The sequence below is a fragment of the Euwallacea fornicatus genome, chromosome 33, assembly GCF_040115645.1.
Source record: "Euwallacea fornicatus isolate EFF26 chromosome 33, ASM4011564v1, whole genome shotgun sequence".
In the NCBI taxonomy this organism is placed as follows: Eukaryota; Metazoa; Arthropoda; class Insecta; order Coleoptera; family Curculionidae; genus Euwallacea; species Euwallacea fornicatus.
In genome coordinates this window covers 939,684-961,456 of record NC_089573.1, presented here as the reverse complement: position 1 = coordinate 961,456, position 21,773 = coordinate 939,684, and the positions used below count along the sequence as shown (strand labels likewise).

Below are 21,773 nucleotides of genomic sequence, written 5' to 3'. Positions count from 1 at the left end.
GTATAAAGATTTAAGTTTAAAGTTCGATGAACTGTTGAGAAATATAACTAGAACCGCCCCTAGGGAGTTTCCCTTCGGCTGGATTTAAATTCACGACCGGAAAATCAATATTCTATTGCGTTATTAGTCATTATGTCATCGTTTGACATTTACTATTTACGTTTCTAGGACCGAATTGTCACTTTTTACGTGCGGGAGAACTGTCATTTCGTCACCCGGTTGCATATTAATGACCCGACACGTGCGGCAAGGATCAATCACCCAGTTAAGATACAGCACCTACTTTCATTTTATGGAATAATCCTTTATCTTAATGCGGAACGTTCAGAGCGAAATCAAAACTTGCCCACGTGCATGCTCTTCCATGGAGTGAAACGAAATACCCAATTTCGCTTCAGTTGAGCGATTAAATTTTATCATCTAATTTGTTTCTACTTATTCAATTATTTAACTTCAGATTAGTCCTCCATTTGTTTCCAAAGGTTGGTTTTTAGTATCCATGCACGTTTCCGAAAACTCACAATCGATTTATCCTGGCGGATTTACGGGGAATGTTTTTCGATGCACAAAGGCTCTTAGGTAACTCTTCTTTTGGAATATAGACTCTTAAGAGGTCATCACCTGAAGGGGCTTTAGACCTGCTTGTTTAGCGATTTTCGTGGGTGGGTGAAGGAATGATACTCACACATTCTAGTTATAACATTTTTATTGGAAAACATATCATTTTCTTCAGATATTTTTAGGGCTTACACATGTGGATAATTAACACTATTTCCTGTAATTAATGATTATCCCATAACGCATCCTGTAAATTTTCAATTTGGATAATACAATTTTATAAATTTCTACACAGATTAACACACAATCCTATAATAGTCATTTCGAGGGTTTTCCAACCGCGGTATTTCTCCGAGTTTATAATTTTCCTCGAATTGTACACGCAAATTACGACAAAACGTTCTCTCGCAGTGTCGAACTGGGAAGGCCTGATGCGTGAAAATTGTTCAAAGCGTCAAGGTGCCCCCTCTATACACTGATACGTGACTTAAGTATTGACTTTAATTTAATATCGATTTGCAGCCTTGATCAATTTCAACCGCATCGCCAATCACAGTTGCGCAGTTCCGACATTTCGTTTTTCGAAGTTCACGCTTTTCAGTTGAATTTTCCTCTGTAATGGAAAAAAAATGTTTCACCGTCGCATCGTCCATAGATGTTGCGTTAGATAATAGTAGATAGATTTATTTCCGAAAAATGTGGCTCCTCCGGTGCTGCCACCTATTCGTCAAAATGCGAAATACACCACCCCGTGGTACTTTGTACCTGCACCCATTCGAAGTTTTCATTGGAAGCGCACTTCGCCGTCTGTATTCAGACAGCAGTACTAATGTAAGGCGGTACCGTACCATTTCCATACGAGTACTTACCTGGTCAGGTACAGTGAGCATTCGTTATTCGATGTTCTGAAAGGACTTGCTGAAACAGTGTCATTTCGTGAAGTGTCGCGACGCATTTTTTGTGTAGTACCAATCGAGTTTTACCAGAGCGGATTTCACACTGCTGGTACGTATTCATATTTAAGTACGATGAGAATGGGTGATGAATTTAGAAGAATCCTTGTCAAATACAGTGTATCATCAGGTATGAAAGGCCTGAACGGAGAGATATTAGGCCCAAGGCTGTGTAAATTTGCTTACTTCCTTTGTAATGAACAAGTGTCTCATTGAAAATTGGTATGGGCCCAAAATTACGCTATCCTTTTTCCAAAAAGTGTGTCAATTGCAGAGTCGATACCTACAAATAGGAGCAGTACCCACCTACCTAATTCATTAGCAATTGATGAGTTCGTTTGGCGAATGCTTATTCTAGTAGGATATAATAAACCAAATATGCAGCAGGAACGATACCTTCTCTGTCATTGCCGCATACCCTTTTGAAAAAGCAATTGTAGAGACAAAGGATGTATTGGTTTAATAGCTTCAAATTTGGACAGTTACAGAGATTTATGGACTTATTTTTAACTCCACGATTATTACTACCAAAAGCCATCAATCTTTTCATGCTCGTGTTAGTTAAACCGACTTACGAAAATTCCTAGATAGCTCGATATCTAATTTTCAGAATTTGGCATGTTTCTGCTTGTTGCTAATTAAAAATCAACAATTGGACAGAGGGAGCGTGTGTAATTTCCGTACAGATATGTTTATTTAATTTCGTCAGATAATTGCTCTCTGCGGAGTATTGTAAGTCAGAGACGGAATTTAAGGATCCAATTTAAAAAAAAACGGCATCATTAATTGGTCGAGTAGGAAACGATATGATTTTAATCTAAAAATTTAGATTTTATAGGCTAAAAACATTTTCAATAAAATAACAAACCTCATTGTTCTAGAACTAATTATTTACACTTAGAACCAATCCAAGGTTCCGGAGTCCTGACAAACTTCAACTCAATACGAATACGTGACACTAAGATTGTATTGATAAACTCTGTTGGCAAGAGCATTGTAGTACCGTTATAAGAGTGCATGTTTCATCCGTAGTGATATTAAAAATTTCAATATTCCCACACCTTTGCATATGTAGTGGGCTTACTTAAATAGGGCGAATTTTGAGAAAGCTACAGACTCACAAAAAGTACCTCGACAGTTCACATCGATCAATTGCTTAAACTTGAGGAGCCTTTGAGGAAATTTTCTAAATAGTTGCTTGGTACAAACGATCCTTAGTCCCAGTGTCGAGTGGATTTAACCAAACACTCCATCGGTGCTTCTACGGAGATAGTTCTAGATATACGCGACCTGAGATATAGATAGCAATTTTTTTGTTAAAAATTTGCCTATAATACCAAAAAAGCAACCTTGAAAATCTTATATCTAAAGTGCTACATTGATTTGTATTTGTTTTAGTGGAAAAAATTGGTAATCAATACGTGACTCAACGCTTTCATGTGAAAGGTCTTGAGTCCATCGAAAATCAAAGTAAAATTAGTTTCTGCTCTGAGGCGATCTGGTCCACCGCCAGCAATTCTAAATTATCGAGTGGCAGAGTTTAAGTGCGGTTGTACCAGCTGCCCCAAAACGAACTCCGCAATGGTCGGCCCAATAACACACCAGATCTGACCACTCCAGATATTGTGGTGAAAGTCCACAAAATTGGACCCGGCGATAGGCAATTCAAAAAGCACTGTACGTCGTATTTTCACTAAACAATTGGACATGAGAGAGCTGTGTGCAAGATGATCAAAAACGGCGCCGAGAGGATGTTCCGATGGAGTGTTTGCTAAAGTTGCGTAGTAACAAAGCCAAGTTTCTGCCTTGATTGCCTCGAAATTAGGAAAAGCATTTGGTGAAAAAGAAAATCTGATTTCATCAGGGCAACGCACCAGTCCTCACTTCCGCCATTGCGACGGGCAAAACCAATCAACTTGGTTTTGAACTTTTCCCTCGTCTACCCCATTCACCAAATTTACCCCTTTGGAACCATTTCCTATTTCTAAACTTGAAAAAATGGCTCGGTAGAAAAAATTTACCGATAAGGAAGAAAGAATGAAGGTTGATGCTTACTTTGGAACATTCGAAGCTTCTTGCTACGAGCAGGTTATAGGAGTCATAAAATATCGCTGGGAAAGGCGTGTAAATCACAAAGGAGACTACGTTGAGAAATAACGTAATATTACCCTTCTTTTTAAGTGTTAGGTTGGGTACTTCTGGGACTATCCTTGTATGTTGCCTCTACTGATTTGTGATTAAGTGCTCGCTAAATGGATCGATTAAGCTTTGTTGCTTATCGAGTAGTCATTTATGGATTGTTTAGTATCTAAAACCAATGGGAATATTGGCCATATCGAATATAAAGCAATCTCGTCACAGTCGCAAAGAACAAATAAACGAAACTTAAACATTAAACATATGTATGTATTGGTTTTATACATAACGTTCACATATCTTATTTAGCAAGGCATATATGTTATTAATGATCTTACATTAATTGCGACGTAGATACTTATCACATGCATTGTAAACCGATAAAAGTTTCTAAGGTCGGTAAAAAAATCCTAAAAAGTAAATCCCAGTTATATTTAAAATCTGCTGATTTCAATGTAATTAATCGACCACCTAACAGGTCCGTGACTTAATTTGTAAACGTCCTACAATGAGGTAGAAGGTTATTATTTTTACCAACTATTTCCAACCAAATAAACCAATATTTACTTTGCTACGCAATATACTGTCGTGATCTCGTAAAATACCTTACAGTTCTCAAAGAGCCCTTTTGGACGCAAAACATTATTATTTTTTTAAATCTGCGAACGAACTCATAAATAACACTACATTTTGTTTTAGATCAATGAAAATCCTGCTCCTCCTGGTGATAGCGACGTCGGTGGCATTGGCCTTGCCTCCGACCAAACGTATCTGTGTGCCAAATTGCAACTGCGTGGACCAGCTTCCAAATATTCTGAACGTAGCAGGCTGTAATGGTCCAGTGACCATCAATTCAACGCTCTTCAACAACTTGGAAAAAAATTACATAAATGTCGTTAAATTCTCCAACGTGACGATAATTCAAATTGACGAAGACGCGTTCAAGAAATTTCCAAAATTAGAAGACGTGATCATTTCGCAGGCTCGAATTGGATCCGTCGAGGAAAAGGCATTCAACACCGTGAAGACTGTGAACTTCATCGATTGTGCTTTCGAAGATAATCCGAAGTTTTATTCCGAGCACATTGAAGAGCTGTATTTTAGAAACTGCAAGTTAGACGTCATCCCTCCATTGGACAATCTGTTTGCCCTTAAGTTATTAAACTTGTCTGGAAATTACATTAAAGAAATCAACATTATCACCTTCGCTGAAGTGTTCGACTTGGAATCATTGGATCTTTCCAATAACGAAATAAGTAGAATTTCTGCCGATATCTTTGTAAATAACCAGATGCTAAACAGCCTGTACTTAGACAACAATCCTCTGAAGATGTTCTTTTTGAACACCTCCAACAACCTCGAGACTTTATCATTGAAAAATTGTTTTCTGACAACTTTCGATTCTAGGTCAACCCAGAAACTGCTTGGTCTGAATGAACTTAACCTGATGAATAACAGAATCACAAACTTGAATGCCGCTGACTTGGCTTTTATGACGGAATTGCAAGTTATTAACGTGGCAAACAATAATTTAACCACATTGAATGATGACGTGTTCAGCCGCAACCACAAACTGCAAAAGGTAATTTTAGATGGTAACAAATTGGAAAATCTGCCAAATTTCACTTTGGTTAATGACACGTTTGAAATCTATGACTTCTCTTGCCAAAATTGCCATCTGACCATGGTACATCGAGATGTCTTCAAATTCATGCCAGCTCTGGTAAAATTGAACTTGTCTCATAACAGGCTGACCTATGTCCAAGATATGTTGACTTACCTCAGAAGCCTATTGATATTAGATTTATCTCACAACAAGATTCAAATATTGACAAATGCTTTTGACGATAATAAAAACTTGGAAACTCTTAATGTAGCCAATAATCCGTTGCTCCAACTAAACCCTGAGAACTTTGCATTCAATCATGTGTTGAACAAACTGGATGCCAGCAATTGTAAAATCAACAAGTTATGGAGCAATAACGCTACGACTCTTAACGCGCTCAAGAAATTGTACCTGCCTTCGAACGAATTAGTCACACTAAGTGTTAGCGACTTTGAAATCATTCCAAAGCTTGAAATCATCGATCTATCTGATAATCCTCTGAAGTTCAGTGACAAAGTGTGCAAAGCCATTAACCATCTGGAATCCATGTCAGTCAATCTTGTGGATAGCAAAAAAACATATGACGAACCGCTGATCGATAACATAGATGCTTTCATTGATAATGGTTGGGACAAGTTACGTAAAGATAACTGCCCAGAAGTATCAAATGACATTGAAGAGACCGAAATTGTTGACGAAAAATTTGACATGAACTACGATTTCAATAAGTCATTTGATAGTGTTAACGACGAACGTGAACAGCTTGAACAGCTCCCAGCCGATGATGATGATGATGACTACTACAATTACGATGACGACTACAAATCTGAAGATTACGAAGATGGGGAGAAGTCAGTCACTGCAGCCTCAGAGTCTGCAGAGGAAAACAACTTGGCGAGGGTGTCTTACATCCTATCTATCACCTCGGTGTTCGTTTTGACTGCTCTGGCGGTTTTGATAATTGTCGTAGTAATCACGCTTTGCTTCTTGAGACGTAACAACGGCGCCAATATGTATAAAGCCAATTTGCCGAGGATTAAAATAATCCCCCGATTGACCGCGCAGTTTGAAAAGAAGCATAGTGGATCCATTTACAGGCCTCTTTCCGAGGACTTGTCTGGCCCGGCCACCCCCAAAATGAGCCGTTACACATTCACCGCACCGCCTTCAGTTCATTCCAACCCCTAATTTATTCAATTAAATTAGGAAACCTTTATGAAAGAGGTTGTTTATGTCAAACATTTTCCCCTAAGTCTGTTTTAACTGTGTTGTAATCTGTAAGCAGCTTGGAGCTGTGCTTAAATGATTTTGTCAATTTAAAATTTGTCCGTTTATTGAAGTATGTCGATTGTAATATAGATACGAAAGGTCAGGGACCTTTGATAAAACCACTTAAGCCTTCTCTTAAAAGTCATTTTCATTATCATTATTTGTATTGTTTATATGTTAATTAGCATTTTAGATTAGAAACGTTATGGTTTTTTTATTAATGTTAAGCTTTATAGTAACGATCGGTAAAAAAATTGTTTTAACTCTAGAGTTAATATCTTTCACATTCCATGCCATAAATACATAATTTGAAGTACTTACAAAATATTATAACTTGTAGCTTCTACAGGCATGCTAGAGTAATAAATGAAGGCGTGCCTCTATTAGCTTTGCGTTGTCTTTATGTTTTTCCACTGGGATACAATAACACACGTGTCTAATCAGTCACATATATTGTAAATTTATTCAATTTCTTTACAATAAGCAGTTAAAGAAAAACTGGTCAGACAGATAGCTTTCCCTATGATCTTTGGTTTTAAAATATTTCACAATCAATCTATATTAATTATGCTTTTCTACAAAAATAGCTATATATACATGAAATCCTATACTCACCTTCAAAGGTGCAGCAGGATAGACTGCAAGGACTTGTTTATTTCGTCGATAATATGGCAATACACATTTTATTCTACTGTTTACATTCCGATTTAGCTTGAGGTATTTTTAAGGAAACAAATTAAAAAAAAAATGATTACCGCTTCAACAAACGGTCACTGTAAAAATGCAAGTTGTTAAACCGGAACGACGAAAAAGGAAACAAAAATCATCACACGTCCTCCACTTACCCCTGTTTTATGACACGTAAATATGAAATTGAAGCCAGACAACATGCAAATACCTTTTTTTATTGCATTTAAAAATATTTTATTCTGCTTGTTATGATTTATTTGGTGAATAGATTAATAGAAATAGACGAACTACACCGAGTGATTTATTTCACATGGTATGACTTGCCAAATATAAACTTAAAAAAAAAACTGCCTGCATATATCGTGAAAAAAGCATCTTGGGAAAATCAATTTGTTGAGGTGACTAGTTGTTTGATGATTCACTTAGCCTATAAATACCACTAAATTAATAAATAGCGCAAAATAATAAAGTAAAAAAAATCATATAAACACCTACGTACATTTTTACAATAATCAAACAATACTAACGTGGCATCAGCATCAAAAGAATCGTGTGCCCAAACGTCTAAAAGGTATTTAACCGTTCGAGCATGCGTCCTTTGCTTTGTAACTCTACCAGGGTACATTTTCCTTATGCGCGTTAAATACACATTTTTCTCGAGGATCCCATAACAACGGCAACTTACAATTAATCTGGTAGTATGTGCACGAAACTTATAGGAAACATTCCAGTCCTATCGGGTTCGTTTTCCACTACACCCTCCATCCAGTTATCGTCGTCAGTTTGCTCCTTAATCACGACTATAATTTCACCCTCTTGAAATGAGAGTTCGTCCTCGTTATCTGCTGCGCAATCGTACAAAGCCTTGCATCTTCTTAACCCAGAAAAGCCATTACTTGTATATGATAATCGACCCGGCGGTACAGAACGTGGAGAACACACTGTAGATATCGGACTAGAAGATGTTCTTTGAGGAGGCGAATCTGAAGTCTGTAAAAATGTCTTGATTTAAAAAATTGTTTAGTTTGGAATATGCAGAGATGGGATTTTCTTTTCCTCATATATAGCAGAATGACCAGTATTCACCGGTGATTTCTCCACTTTAGCATTTTAACATACTACATGGTGGAAATACATGGATTTTACTCTTACTTTTAATTTGACACACCTCTGTAAGGCGACAGGTTTTTCGATAACGAATAAAAGGGGAAATACAGACGTTAATGATTGGCTTTCTCCCCCTCCTTTTATTTTTTAAACCCCCCACAAAGAAAGTTGAAATTTCGAATATTGAAGTGAATAACTCATCGACAAAAAAAACTGTGTTTGTATTTTAATGTCCATTTTCTAATTTTCTTTCTGTTTAAAAACGACCATAAACAAGATTTTTATATTTCGGTTTTTGTGGCCATTTAAAATACAGTTTGTAATATTAAAGAATTTGAATTAGCCGAAACAACGCAAGTAAATTTTCGCTCTTTGGTACATAATTACTAAACTCTTGAGGATTCTTGAATTAAGATAAACCTATATTAAGTAATAAGAATTTTAAACGGCGCGTAATGGATGTTTAAAATTCTTCTTACGTAAAAACTTATGTAAACTATACCTTCCATTAAGAAAATAAGATTTTAGTGGAAGCCCAGTAATTGATTTCATGTCACTAGCAACTATTTTACAACTATTACTTTCATAGGCTACATACATAACACGTCATTTTGAGGAGAGCGTCCTCCTCAGATTAAAAATTCAAGCTTCACGGGTCTTAATGGGGTACGTACGTGTATTCGTATTACCCGTAAACAAACTCTTAAGAAAATTAATGCGTGCTCCTCATAGAGGAACTTATGATTCCATTTCTTCGTCGAACGACCGTTTTAGCACTTAATCAGGTCGTCATATGATCTGTAGAGAAATTAAATGTGAGAAATTCATACAAACCCAATTGGCGCATGAGTAATCGTGATTCCTACGGCTGTTATAGTCACGAATTCATGTAAATTTGAATTTTTTGCAACCCCTGTTTGGATATGGGAGGTCGAAGGTACTACTTTGCCGCGCTTGCGTACAGTAAAATTAATTTTCTACTAGCATACGATAAAATAGTTTTACCACATGCATTTACGACCTAAAAGGGACCTTTTTTCACACGTGCAATATTAAGCTGCGATGATTGACATACATGTGATAAAGCTATTTACCGTATGTGTGTATATTAAAATTTTATTATAATAATTAATTAAACTTACAAAAGACAATTAAGTTAATACCCGTGCCTTTGTAAAAAAAATATTGTAGTGTGCAGTGTAAAATTGATAAACACGAGAAGCCATACATACCGTATGCGTTTATCAAATTATACTTTATGGCTTGCACTCGACACTAGAGCTTATCACGAGGTGAATGCTAAACCACGAAACTAATTTCTCTTGGGTTCGCCATCAACACCGTGACTCTAATTGCCATTACGAGACCAATATTGACATGAAGTCTCGGTCTTAGTAAATAAGATCATTGGATAAGATGTGCCTTTTATTAGAACTCTTACTAGATATTATTCACTGTTAGAAAATACCTAATATTTGTTAGTAGTTAGCCTAAGCTAAATTCCAATTTTCTATGTTACGGAGTCCAAGAAATAGAGGTTGGGGGGTTTTATTTACAATGGCACAAATTTATTCTAGTAAATGAAAAAACAATTAAGTCGAGTTAATGTTCCACCTTGTATTTGTCCTTTAATTGAAATTGTTTTCGTGAAAGTAGTAGAAATTATCGGAAGTTACCGTACGTTCAAAAATTTAATAGTTAAAGCTTGGGTTCCACTTTCTGTTACGTTAAACAGTCAAATAAATCACTGGTAAACACGAATGTTTAAAAGCAGGAATATTCAGTAACGTGCGATACACACGAGGTGTCCATTTAAAAACTAGTCACCCTTAAACACGGAGAATATGATGTTTGATAATTGCTGCTTACAACATATTTCCTTACTGCAAAAAAGCATTTATGAGGTGGATAAATGGTTAATATGCGTCCATGCACCACATAAACGCTCATGCTGGGTTAAGAACAAAACGTAACACACTCTGACCCGTTGAACATAGTATTATATAATCAAAAAAACGAGTGCAACATATTAATGACAAGAAAAAACTAATTTGTATCATTACCAGGCTAGAATCATTCTCTTCAGTAAAACTATCCACACGGCATTTCCGTCTCTGCAAATTCAAGTCGACTCACAATATTTTATACAAATACTATATGAAAAAAAGTACCACATTTTCAAAATTTACTCTGCACAATGCTTATTTGCTTCCTAGCAAATTTCCAAGGATAAAAGACAGAATTGAGAGATCATTCCGCATGCATGCACTGTATGTAAATTTGACCAAACATTCGACACTTTCAACACTACTTATCTCACTTGAAATACATGCCTTAACTAACCAACCATAGTTTTATCTTTGCGAATCACGTTGGTCCGATGAACAATTTAAATTTCAAATAAAATCGTGGTTCTTTTCATATGTTAAATGAGTTTAGATATACCTAAAACTTACCCTACGTGGCGGTGGTACAGGGTTATGGCTTACTCCTGGAAGGTCTATGTCAGACGCCATAGAAGAAATACTTTCATTTGACCTCCCATTGGAAAGTCGATTTAAGGGAGCGGGAGGAGGTGGGTTTTGGGGCCTTCGTAACAATGCCATTTTGTCAATGTTTTTACAATCTGGCATGACTAATTTTCCCCCTATAAATTAAGATTCGACCCACCACTAAATAACTAAGACTATATTTACCAATAGGAATCACAGATCTACCAGAACTGGAATCACTGCTAGGTGACCGTCGATGTGTATGGTTCAATGTATGATACCCCGCAGCCATTGGATCAGAAGGAGTTCTGGTGTGACTGCTTGGTAAGGTGCCATATTGGCCTGAAGTGGTAGGTGGAGGGAGAGGTGCTACTCTCTTTTTAATACTCCCATGAGCACTGGGTGCTAGACACAAAAATAAAAATTAATAATAAAAACTAAAATAAATGATGACATTAACCTGAATAACTAGGAGGTCTAGACCTATTTTTCTTCTCAGGTGTTAATGAGCCATTCTAAAATGAATTTGCTTAGTATAAAATAATTTCAAACATCTCATTGTATACCCTATCTTCAATAATGGTTTCATCATCTGAGAAATCAGTGGACCCGTCATCGTGAGACAAATTCCAGTCTATATTAATGTTATCAAAATAATTCTTCAGCCTATTCACAGCATTTTGCAGCTATATTAATTGAACCATTAATACTTATACAATCTACCATAATTTCTCCTCACCAATTCTTGACATGTAGTGTTTCCATACTCTTGAGCAATATCCATGGGGGTCTTATTTTGGGAATTACGAATGTTGGCGTCGGCACCGCTTCGGAAAAGAAGTTTCATACACTCCACTTTGTCGTACATAGCGCATAAATGTAACGCTGTGTTACACCCTATCACTTCAGGATGGGAGGGTGGGTTGGTGGTTTTATCCAGAGTTGAATTGGACATGTTTTGAATGAGGAAATCTACTATATGCAGAGTTCGGCCTGACTCGTTTATTATGGCTCTGTGTAGGGCAGTTTCACCGATTTTCTGCAAAATCAAAATAAAATAAAACTTACAAAGAAAAAATTGAGGCGTAACTTACAGATGACGGCAAACAAGCTCCTAAATCTACATTTTCAGAAAACGCTTGAAGTAATAATGACAAATCACCCCTGTTGACTGCCTCTTCAAGGTCGAAAAGCTTCTCTTGTTCGGATGAGCAAGTTGTTATAGCAAAACGTTTCTCTACATATTTAGCTCTAATAAAGTTAAGTCTTTCTTCCCTAAAAAAACATCATTATCTCTACAGCACTATAAATTAAATAACAATTGGATACATTGAGCTTGAAGGGTCCAGCTTTTCCATTGGAGGCAGTCGAGCTTCCATAATATCATTAAACATGTGATTGGTCATAAATCTAGCTAATACTAACTGACTAGTTCCAACATTATCCAAAGTCAAAGACTGGATTCGAGATATATGTACACCTAAATCCCTGTGAATCCCAGAACATTCAATGCAAACTATTATACCAAAGTTAGTTGAAAGCCAAGTGGCATCTATAAAAAAAAATTACATTGAAATCAAGACATTTGATAAGCAAGTGGCCTTACCATTTTGCGAATTACAATCGCAGCAAGCGTCGTTCCCAGGTATCTTTTGTATGTACTTGATAATAGCTTGTTGCAGTTCTCTAAAGCTGTTCACTTTGTCCCTTCCGGTTTTACTACTGTCATCAAAAGCTTTCATTAAAGCCATTTCCTTGCAATTTATTAACACCGACATCCAGGCTCTTTGATCCACTTCGTCTTCCGCTTGGAAATGATAAGTTCTGTTGTCTACAGAGGAAAACATTTATGACATAATTTTATTAGAAAATAAATACTTACAAGAAATCAAATCAAATCCTCTTTTATCATCGGGAACCATTTTGATTTGACACGTAAGAAGATTCACTCTTGTGGGAGGTTTACTTTCATCTGCATGACAAATATCAAGGTAACCTTCGGCCTGAACTCGACATTTCCTTTTCTGCCACACTCTTCTCATTTTTCCTTCAGATTTTTTTAATAAGTGCCCAGTTCTAGTCACTCCATGGTGCTTATCTCCTTGCAGCTGATGTAAAGAATATCCCGCAGCGCCCTTATCTGCCTGGGAGTATGTCTAAAATATTATTTGCAAAAAAAACAAATTTTGCTAAGAAAATTCTTACTTCGCCTTTATCTAAATTAGGAGTGGATTTAATGAGGTTCCTCAAATCCGAGAGCTTACGCTTTTCTTCATCTTGAGCTTGCTTAATTTTTTGCAACTTTACGCTCAAATCAGCTACATAATTACCAAAATGCTCAATGGTTTTTAGCCCGTCTTGAAAGTAACTGAAAACGTATTTATAAAATTGAAATTTTATGTCCTTATAATTAGACAAATATTGTTATATATTGTTAGAACACAATTTCAAAAAATCATAAAAGCTTAAAATAAAAGCAGAAAAAACGGCCAATTTAAAGATTTTTCTTTGAAGCCGTCTTTTGCAGGCACGGTAATAATACAGGAATTCCTATTATCAAGAAAATAATTGGCATAAATACCTGACAAATACCTTTAATGCCACAAAATAGATGCACTTACTTGGTTTGCGCGTGGTAATATTCCACCAGGCTTTGAAGAAGATCGATCCCTTTTTTCGTCTTGATTTCATTGTATTTAATGAGATACTGAAAAAAAATTGTATGGTAACGTTTTTGTCGTATTTATTTCGATTGCTGCCCCGGATGCACGGTGTGTGGACTGATAACAGAAAATCTGAAATCTGCATGTATAAACCATCTCTAATTTAATACATCCTGTCCAGCAAATTGGGCGAAGAAAATTGGACAATTCTTAAGAGGTCATTAACGTTTGCAACAATAAAATTCTGCATATTTTCCAGGATTAAAATGCACGGTCGGTTGTGGTCACTTGCAAATTCATATCACATAAAGAACCTTCTCGAAATGCAAATTTAGATGTTTACATACGTACATCGTGGTCACTTGGCTTATAGCAGTTTACGTTAAACAATTATTAGTCATACTTAGAGGAGAAATAATGTTTCTTCATTGTTTATACTTATTCAATATTGAAAATTTTAAATCCAAACAAAGCTACTACTAATATTATTAATAACTACAGTACATAGTACAGTTTAGTGCTACACTACAGTATTAAACAGTGCTAGTGATATAAGTTTCTTACCTCACACATCTGAAGTTGGAATAACCTCCTCTCCTTCTCCATCTCATCAGCAATTTCTGCGGCAGTGATTTCTGAACGTATCAAACCAACTTCCTTGGCCTGTTGCTTTTTCTCCTTCTCAATTTTTGCATACTTGCTTTCATAGTCCTTCCAAGCTTTGTCAAAAGGCCTTTTCAGATCTCCCTTAACTCCTCGCAAATCCCCTTTCAAGAGACTATCCAAGGGGAACATGACAATGTTATTAAGGTTCTGCATTAAGGTTTTCATAAGAGCAGATAGTTCCTGAGTCACTACAGCGAATTTCATGAAAGCATTTCCTATAGTCTCTTCATGCTCTTTTGTGATTGCATTTTGGCCTATTTTTTCTAATGCCTTAACCAGGCATGACTCATTATCAACATGGCCTGAAATATTGAATTGGTGTCAACACTTCCAGCATGTTACGTCATTTATGTTAATTAAACGGGAATTGCTAATTTTGATTATAACAATTGAATTAGCCAATTGGCTAATTCACCAGTAACTTAAATTTTTAGATTAATTTTTTGATCAAATACTTACATATCCCTGAAGTGTGGATGGCCTTAACGGCCTTTTTCATTTTATTCAACCCATCTCTATCATAATCCAGAGTCTGCAAAGTAATAAATTTATTATACTAAAATTTGGACTGGGCGATGTGTGTCCTAAAATATCTATTTTCACAGCCACCAAACTTGAAATTTAAGTTTGTTTGCATATACACTATTAAAACAAGGCAACCCAGATAAATCTAGGTAAGCTATTAACTTTAAACATGCATAGGAGATTAAGTAAATTTAAATTTAAAGTTGAATAATATTTTCTATAGAAAGTGATTGATAAAATACCAGCAAGAATTAATTTCATTAAAAAAAAGTAAAAAAAGTTAGATTGACATGAAAGTAAATAACTAGGATTGTAGGAAAAAATAGATAACTGAATAAAGGTGGTTCTTGTTTTGCTAATAATAAGTATATAATAGACATGGTAGTATTGAACTTAAGATAAATATCACAGCATAATCAATATTCAAATGATAAGTGTTTTTGACCATTTGAAATCTGCATAAAATACTAAACCCATTTGCCAAAATGTTTCTTTTAAAAAAGGTTTTAGAATATTGATGTTTAATTATTTTATTCATAACACATTATTTATTATCTACTTAAAAGGTAACCTAATTACATGATAACTGACCTATTTACATGACTTTATATATAATTAATTTCATAGTTTGCCCACTCATTGTAGGGATTTAAGATAACACTTATGAATTTAATTTGGTATTAGAAAATCCTAAGTGCACATATAAATGCTTTTTTGTATCCAGATTGCATGTATTTATGTTGATCAAATTTCTCAGATTTAAATTTAAAAAAATATATTGGTATTATTTTTGGGGAATGTTGTACTCCCCAGAATCAAGAAGCTGACACTTAGAGTCAGAACTATTGCTGATTATTTGTTATTTAAATATAAATGAATGACAATTTTGTTTGAGGAGAGCTGAAGATAAAAATGAATCTAGAAAAGGAAAAACATTACAAAGCAATTCTGACTTAGCAATTTTTAATTAGGAAATAGAAAATTAGGTAGGTAGGCATGTAAATTCATTACATCCTTTCTGTGTCAAAATTATTCTTAACTTCTCCTATGTTACCTTTTAATCAAATATATGATCTTAAAATTTTATAGTTCTAACCTGTAGTAGTCTGATTCTAAAGCCCCAAATGACAAAGATCAATGATATAGCAAATTTATTATGCATGATAAAGACTTGAACAAAGATGTTTGGTTTCGAAAGCACCTACTGGAAAATCTCTTTATAATTTTATTCCTTTCTCAGACACTAATCATAAAATTGTTTAAAGAGGGGCTTATCACTAATAATGAGTGAATGCAAAAATGAGTCTGTGAAAGACATTATCAAAGAATTCTCACTTAGGAATTGGGAAAGAGGAAATGAGGTAACTATTTATACTTATTACATCCTTCCCTTGCGGAAATGAATCTTACCTCTTCCAATGCTGTAATGGTATTTCTACACTGTTGCATTCGCGAAACGAAAGTTGATGTAATAGGCGAATTGTAGTCATCTCTGGTTTCGTCAACAAATTCAGAAACTCCGATTAAAGTGGGCATATTTTCCACGGCGAGACACAAAAAATAAGTCAAAATACCATTAAATCACACTTGTAAATATTCATTAATTCCCGGAATAAACACAAATTTGTCAAGCATTATCACCACCTAACTTCACTATTCAGAAACCTTGTCCTAATTCTGGAATTATTTATTGCATAGTATATAGTCTACACAGAGGACCTAAGCAAGTATCCTTAAGGCTTGCTAACTAAATAAACAGTTTTTGAGAAAAACGTTGCAATTATTTTACACATAAACCGCGAACGAACCATGTAATGCAGGAATACAACTGATTTTCAACAGGGATTCGTGTTTGCGATAGGGATTTTCCTGTTTTATCTGAAATGGCAGTTGTGGCACATGTCAGTGCAGCGCCATCTTCCAACGAAAAACCCGAAACAGAGAAGGCTATTAAGTCAATAGTACAGTAACTAGTTATCTGTAAAGTGGCTAATGTAGGCGCTGATCTCGATTCTACGTTTCAGCCGAATTAGATATGTGTACTGGAATAGGTTCGCTTAACAACGTTATGTATGTGGATGGAACTAATTTATGTGTAGGCCCGCTTTTCTCGTAACGCTCTTTCGGATCGAAAGGCATTATGATTAACCCTTCCTCTTTAACGTGCAGTAACATTACATATTCTTTAATATCGATCTCTGAAACCGAATATCTGCTTAACGAGGAATCAGAAAAGTTTTGCGACCGGCAAGTAAACTACGCTTATACTTAAAACCACAACAAAAGAATAAAATAACAATAATTGCAAAATTACAACAGAAAACATTTGTTCGGTATTTTAATATAGTATTTACTTAAGCTTCCTATTACACGGAACAGATGTACTCTATGTGCTCTAAGTACCTAAATTTATAGCATTTTTTGCAAGAATATTTGGTTTAGAGAAGTAAGTAGCCATAGATGCATTTATCAAGTTGATAAGTTCTAATAATTATTATTACAATTCCCTTAACGCTAGTCTCACACACATTGAAATTGTTATTATCTTGGCAATGATCTGACACCGAGTGTCCAAGCGAACCATGGACATAGAAGAATAACATGGAAAATTGGTTTTTATTTTTTTACGCTTGCACGAGTTATTCAATTGAAAAATTTTTATATAGAGGTCCTAGTAATTACGACTGGTCATTATTCCGCAATTTTTTACATTTTCTAACTATAACCCTTTTGACTAAAAACACCTCCAAATTTCAAAAATTTGAATTTTCCCGCGTAACCGTTCGAGCCACGATTGATCATAGTCAAAGTCACAATTAAACAAACAAAATAATGTTTTAATTTCATTCAACTGTTGTCCATGATTCTGGTTCTTTTGATGTAAAACTGAAAACGTAAAATCAAAACGGCAAGAAAAGTACGAGAACACGTGCTATTAAGACAAACGACAGCGTTTTGACAGTGCCGGCCATAAATACGCATGATGCGTCTACTTACGCTCATTTTTCGCTCGCGCTCTGCTTGGACCAGTCGCGTAAACTTCGCTCTAAAGCTGCATCATATACCAAGTGCACGTGCTTCTATTGAGATCATCCCTAATTTATCGTGTGAAGATTCAATATTAAACAAAATGCAGTTAGTTTACACTGGATTAGGTGGTCATGTGATCAAATGCTTAATAAACGAGACCATCTTACAAATCAAGGTAAGTGCTAATCTTTTAAATCTCACTCATAAGTCGACAGCACATGGATAAAAAATTTTAATTATGCGTTTTGAAGTTCCAACAGCAACGATTTTATAGTTTTTGTTACATCCATATGGTGCGGCCCTTATCATTTATCACACGTGCCCTACTCCAGAGATGCTAATAACTGTGTTTTTTCTTTCCCAGGAGCGCATTGCCGCTCTTGAAGGAATAAGGCGAGAACAGGTCAAAATCAACTCCTTTGGATTTCCAATGATGGATTCCGTTACTTTATATGATGTGGAGGCAGGGGACGGCGTTGAGATTATCGTATACATTCCAAGAGGAAAATACCGTGGTGTTTTGGTTTGTGATGGTAAAGTTAAGGGACAAATTCGTAAAGGTGAAATTCATTTTCTGTGATACGTACTGAGTATTAAATTATATTATATTTATTTAGAAGTTTGATGTTTTTGTTCTTTTTCCCCGTATATAGCGGTACACAACAAAACATTTCACGTGGAAATATTTGATCAATACTGCGTTTATCTAAAATCTGCCTAAAAAGCATTAATGTGCAAATACAAGTTATCTAAACAGTTCCAAAATGCCCTTTTGGCGAGGCTGTAAAGAGTTTCTATTATCTCAATAGCACAAACAGTAATAAAACGATAAATTCTATTGGTGTTTCCGCAATAAAAAATCTTGGCAATTCTATGTATTTCTACCTGTTATTCTGACCAGGCAAAAATATAGGGCGTCCAGTACTAAATTCGAGGCCTATCATAAACTACATGATTTATGGCCAACCATTGTGGTAAGGACGAAAAGTTTTCCAAGAAGAATTCGAGGTTTCAAGGTAAACAATAATTATATGGGTAAACTGCATCTAGTACTTGAATTAACAGTAACTTATTCGTTAACGATTAATAAAGTGTTTAAACTTTAAATTTACGGAAATAGTGGAAATTTTAATAGCAATGTCCACAACAGGACGCGATTTAGCCAAAATGCAACATTTTGACATTTTTACTTTACCATCCGTACAGGAAATCCGCAACACCGCTGAATTTCAGCGTTATGGCGCGCATTGGATTTAGTACTGGACAACATTTTGGGAACTGCTGTAATAAAAATGATCATTTGTCAGTTTTGGCGGTTTTGTCAGTTAATTTACCTGCAAAATTCTCTCATAATTTATTGTTTAAATATTTCTCTTACATTCATTGTACAGTGTGTATATTATACTCTAAACCACGTAAGTAACTATACACGGCTTTCTATTGATTTTGTTTAAATAAACGACATACCTACCCCCGATTCAGTTTTAAAGAAAAGCATTTTTTACTGTCTTGAATGTTGATAACCTCAAATTATTTGTTGGAATAAAAATCGCACTTTTCTTGTTTATGTAAATAATTGAGGTGGCCACTCAGGAAATTAATATACAGGGTGGTGCAATTGAGTGATAAGTATCTTATTGTTTTTATTTAGTACACTAAATAAATAATGAGTTTATTGACAGAATTAAACGATAGGAGCACATAGATTGCTCAAGGACTTCGAAAAATTGCCAGAAAAAGCGTCGTTCGGGCTCATTTCTTTTCAATGGTACTAAACAACCGAAGATCTCATTCACACCCATGTGCAATTTCTGAACGACTCCCAGATATGTCATTGGTATGTCTGTCTTGTGACAATGTCTAAACCATATGGTTACTTAAAATGAAAGAACATCTATGTTTAACTGAATTATTTACATTATCCTGAATGTACTCTCGCAGAAACCGTGGGCAATATACGAACCTCTGCATTTTTGAACAGGCAAAGCTTATCCCATGCAGTTTCAATTTCTAACATTGTTCGATTTCAATACAGTAACACTCTTAATTATCATTATCTACACGTTAGATAGAATGTGTCTTAGTTTACGTTCCTGTGGCTACAAACTAGTTAACTAGACACACACAAAAGAGCAGAATGCTCACCTTTTACACCTTAATGCTATCCCTATTAACTGACCAGTTTCTATCAGTTTATGGAATTAATGTGTTTCGTTATTACGGGACTTTTGTAAACTTGCCTCAATCACTTAACGAAGGATCTGTGTTAGTAACATCACTTTAGAAAATCACGAACATAGCATGGTGTTTCAGAATCAGAATAAGTTTAGGAAAAAGCCTAGATACTTTTTTTTGTAGGGTCTAAATTTGTTTCAACTTTATATGTAACAGAAATGAACTCTGTAATTCAAAAACATAAGTTCCCAGCAATAGTTTCTCCCTGAACCTTTACAATGCCCTAATTGTCTGAACTGCAGAATGGACTAGTTGTTCATTTGAAGGCAAGACCTTCAATCAAAACAGAAGTTGTATTTTTTTAAAGCAAAGAGTTTTACTGGCTGAAAGTCAGTTAGTAATTTAAATAATGAGGTATTTACATATTTATTTATAAAAAAATTTAGGATGTATTTAAAACAATGTCCAAAGCTTTTCAGTAACTTATTGGGATTCCTACTGTGAGCTCTACAAAAATAATTTGAGAAAATTAACACAACTACTCTTCTCTTTATAAAGGTCCAGAGTTGAGAATACTACTTTTTTTACTCACGGTTTTTTTTAAGCAGTGGAATGGCTTATAAATAAATAACTTCTTTTATTTTTCTGGATCATAAAATATGCCAATATTGCTCGACAATGTTATTTAGGATTATTTGATGTACCCCATTTATTTTCGGCAAATGTTTTGTATGGTTTTAACGTTAATGTTAATGTACTTTTTGAAAATAAAAGACTTCCTTTGAATACTTGTTAGATATTTTGTTTATGCCACCATTAATACGAATTTTCTAAGTATTGACTCAGTTCTGCACCTAACTGTATATGGACGGAGTTTGGCCCGTCAGGCAAGTCTTTTGCATCAAAGGGCAAAATTTTATGGCGAACTGACTCATTGAGATATTTTACTTTTAATAACTTGCGCAATCAAATTTACCTTACCATGAGTTATTTTAAATATATTTAGTAAGTTGAATCTTTATTATTGCGATTGTTGTATACCACAACAGTGGAATCCCGTTTCGATATTTGCATAAAATAATGCGGCGAGCGGTCGAAAACAGGTCATCACAACAGTTATTATCATAAATATGACTTATCGGATTCGTTAAACAAGCAAAGGGACTTTTCCCCCTAATCCAAACCATCATGAAAATTCCGCATACAATTTAAAAACAAGACTTTAGGATTTTCCTTGCAATGACGAAGCGTATTCATTGTCCACTTTTAGAATTTCTTGGTAATTTCGTACTTCCTTTGTAAGTGGAATCTTGGCTTCGTTGATAATCAGTCGTGTTTTGATCTTGGTCAAGACCAGCAGTGGGTTACCGGTTGTCTTAATTGTTGCCGTATCTCTTGGTTTGCAGTGACGACCTTTAAGTAGGCACTATTAAAAATGGTAAGTACCTCCTCATTTCGCATAACGCGTAAGTGGTGGTTTTGTTCTTAACCCTTGTTAAATAGTGATACAATTTCGTTTCATACATTAAAGCTCGGTCATTTATTTGACGGTGAATATCAGCTCGGGTTCAACAAGTTCAAGTTATGTTTTTGTGACGATGGCATTTATGAGAGTTTTAACAACTAAATCATTATTTTATTTTCAGCTATATTTGTCCGCCATCTTTCTCTGTCTCGCGACCCTTTCTATGGCTCAACGTCCAACATACGCAGGTTCCAGCGTTAAAGGATATCCAGAGCTGGCCAGCAGGTTTGGAGGCGTTTCTGACACCCAGAATGCGGACAACAACATTGCCGGAGGCATTGCAAACAGAGTGGGAGAAGACGGGTCTTCTCTTTCCACTCCGAAAATCCCTACTGACGCTAGAGGAGATGTGGCGTTAGTGAATAGATTGAACCAATG

At 35.4% G+C, this 21,773-nt stretch overlaps 2 protein-coding genes across 4 annotated transcripts; one reads left to right on the top strand and one right to left on the bottom strand.

The window, feature by feature from the left end:
* Window positions 1–1,386: 1,386 nt before the first annotated feature.
* On the top strand, window positions 1,387–6,908 carry LOC136348571 (leucine-rich repeat and IQ domain-containing protein 4-like). Its single transcript, XM_066299493.1, has 2 exons — window positions 1,387–1,563; window positions 4,347–6,908. The coding sequence occupies exon 2, from the start codon at window positions 4,351–4,353 to the stop codon at window positions 6,439–6,441; it is 2,091 nt and encodes a 696-aa protein (XP_066155590.1). The 5' UTR covers window positions 1,387–1,563; window positions 4,347–4,350; the 3' UTR covers window positions 6,442–6,908.
* A 51-nt stretch (window positions 6,909–6,959) lies between these two features.
* On the bottom strand, window positions 6,960–16,530 carry Asap (ArfGAP domain of ASAP). Of its 3 annotated transcripts, none has more exons than XM_066299490.1 (16): window positions 16,076–16,530; window positions 14,600–14,672; window positions 14,039–14,442; window positions 13,433–13,518; window positions 13,017–13,179; window positions 12,694–12,967; window positions 12,418–12,642; window positions 12,141–12,363; window positions 11,906–12,086; window positions 11,551–11,850; window positions 11,378–11,497; window positions 11,272–11,326; window positions 11,016–11,216; window positions 10,776–10,966; window positions 10,383–10,433; window positions 6,960–8,202 (listed from the first exon to the last, which is right to left on the bottom strand). In XM_066299490.1, the coding sequence occupies exons 1-16, from the start codon at window positions 16,199–16,201 to the stop codon at window positions 7,900–7,902; spliced, it is 2,976 nt and encodes a 991-aa protein (XP_066155587.1). In that variant the 5' UTR covers window positions 16,202–16,530; the 3' UTR covers window positions 6,960–7,899. The 3 variants fall into 3 exon arrangements, with proteins under 3 accessions (XP_066155587.1, XP_066155588.1, XP_066155589.1); XM_066299491.1 differs by having other exon boundaries at window positions 12,694–12,955; XM_066299492.1 differs by lacking the exon at window positions 10,383–10,433.
* Window positions 16,531–21,773: the final 5,243 nt, after the last annotated feature.

Coding starts and splice junctions, on each gene's coding strand:
- LOC136348571 (XM_066299493.1), top strand. CDS start 4,351: ATGAAAATCCTGCTCCTCCTGGTGATAGCGACGTCGGTGGCATTGGCC.
- Asap (XM_066299490.1), bottom strand. CDS start 16,201: ATGCCCACTTTAATCGGAGTTTCTGAATTTGTTGACGAAACCAGAGAT. Junction 12,364..12,417: donor CGATTGTAATTCGCAAAATG/GTAAGGCCACTT, acceptor TTTTTTTTATAG/ATGCCACTTGGCTTTCAACT. Junction 11,851..11,905: donor GAGCTTGTTTGCCGTCATCT/GTAAGTTACGCC, acceptor TTGATTTTGCAG/AAAATCGGTGAAACTGCCCT.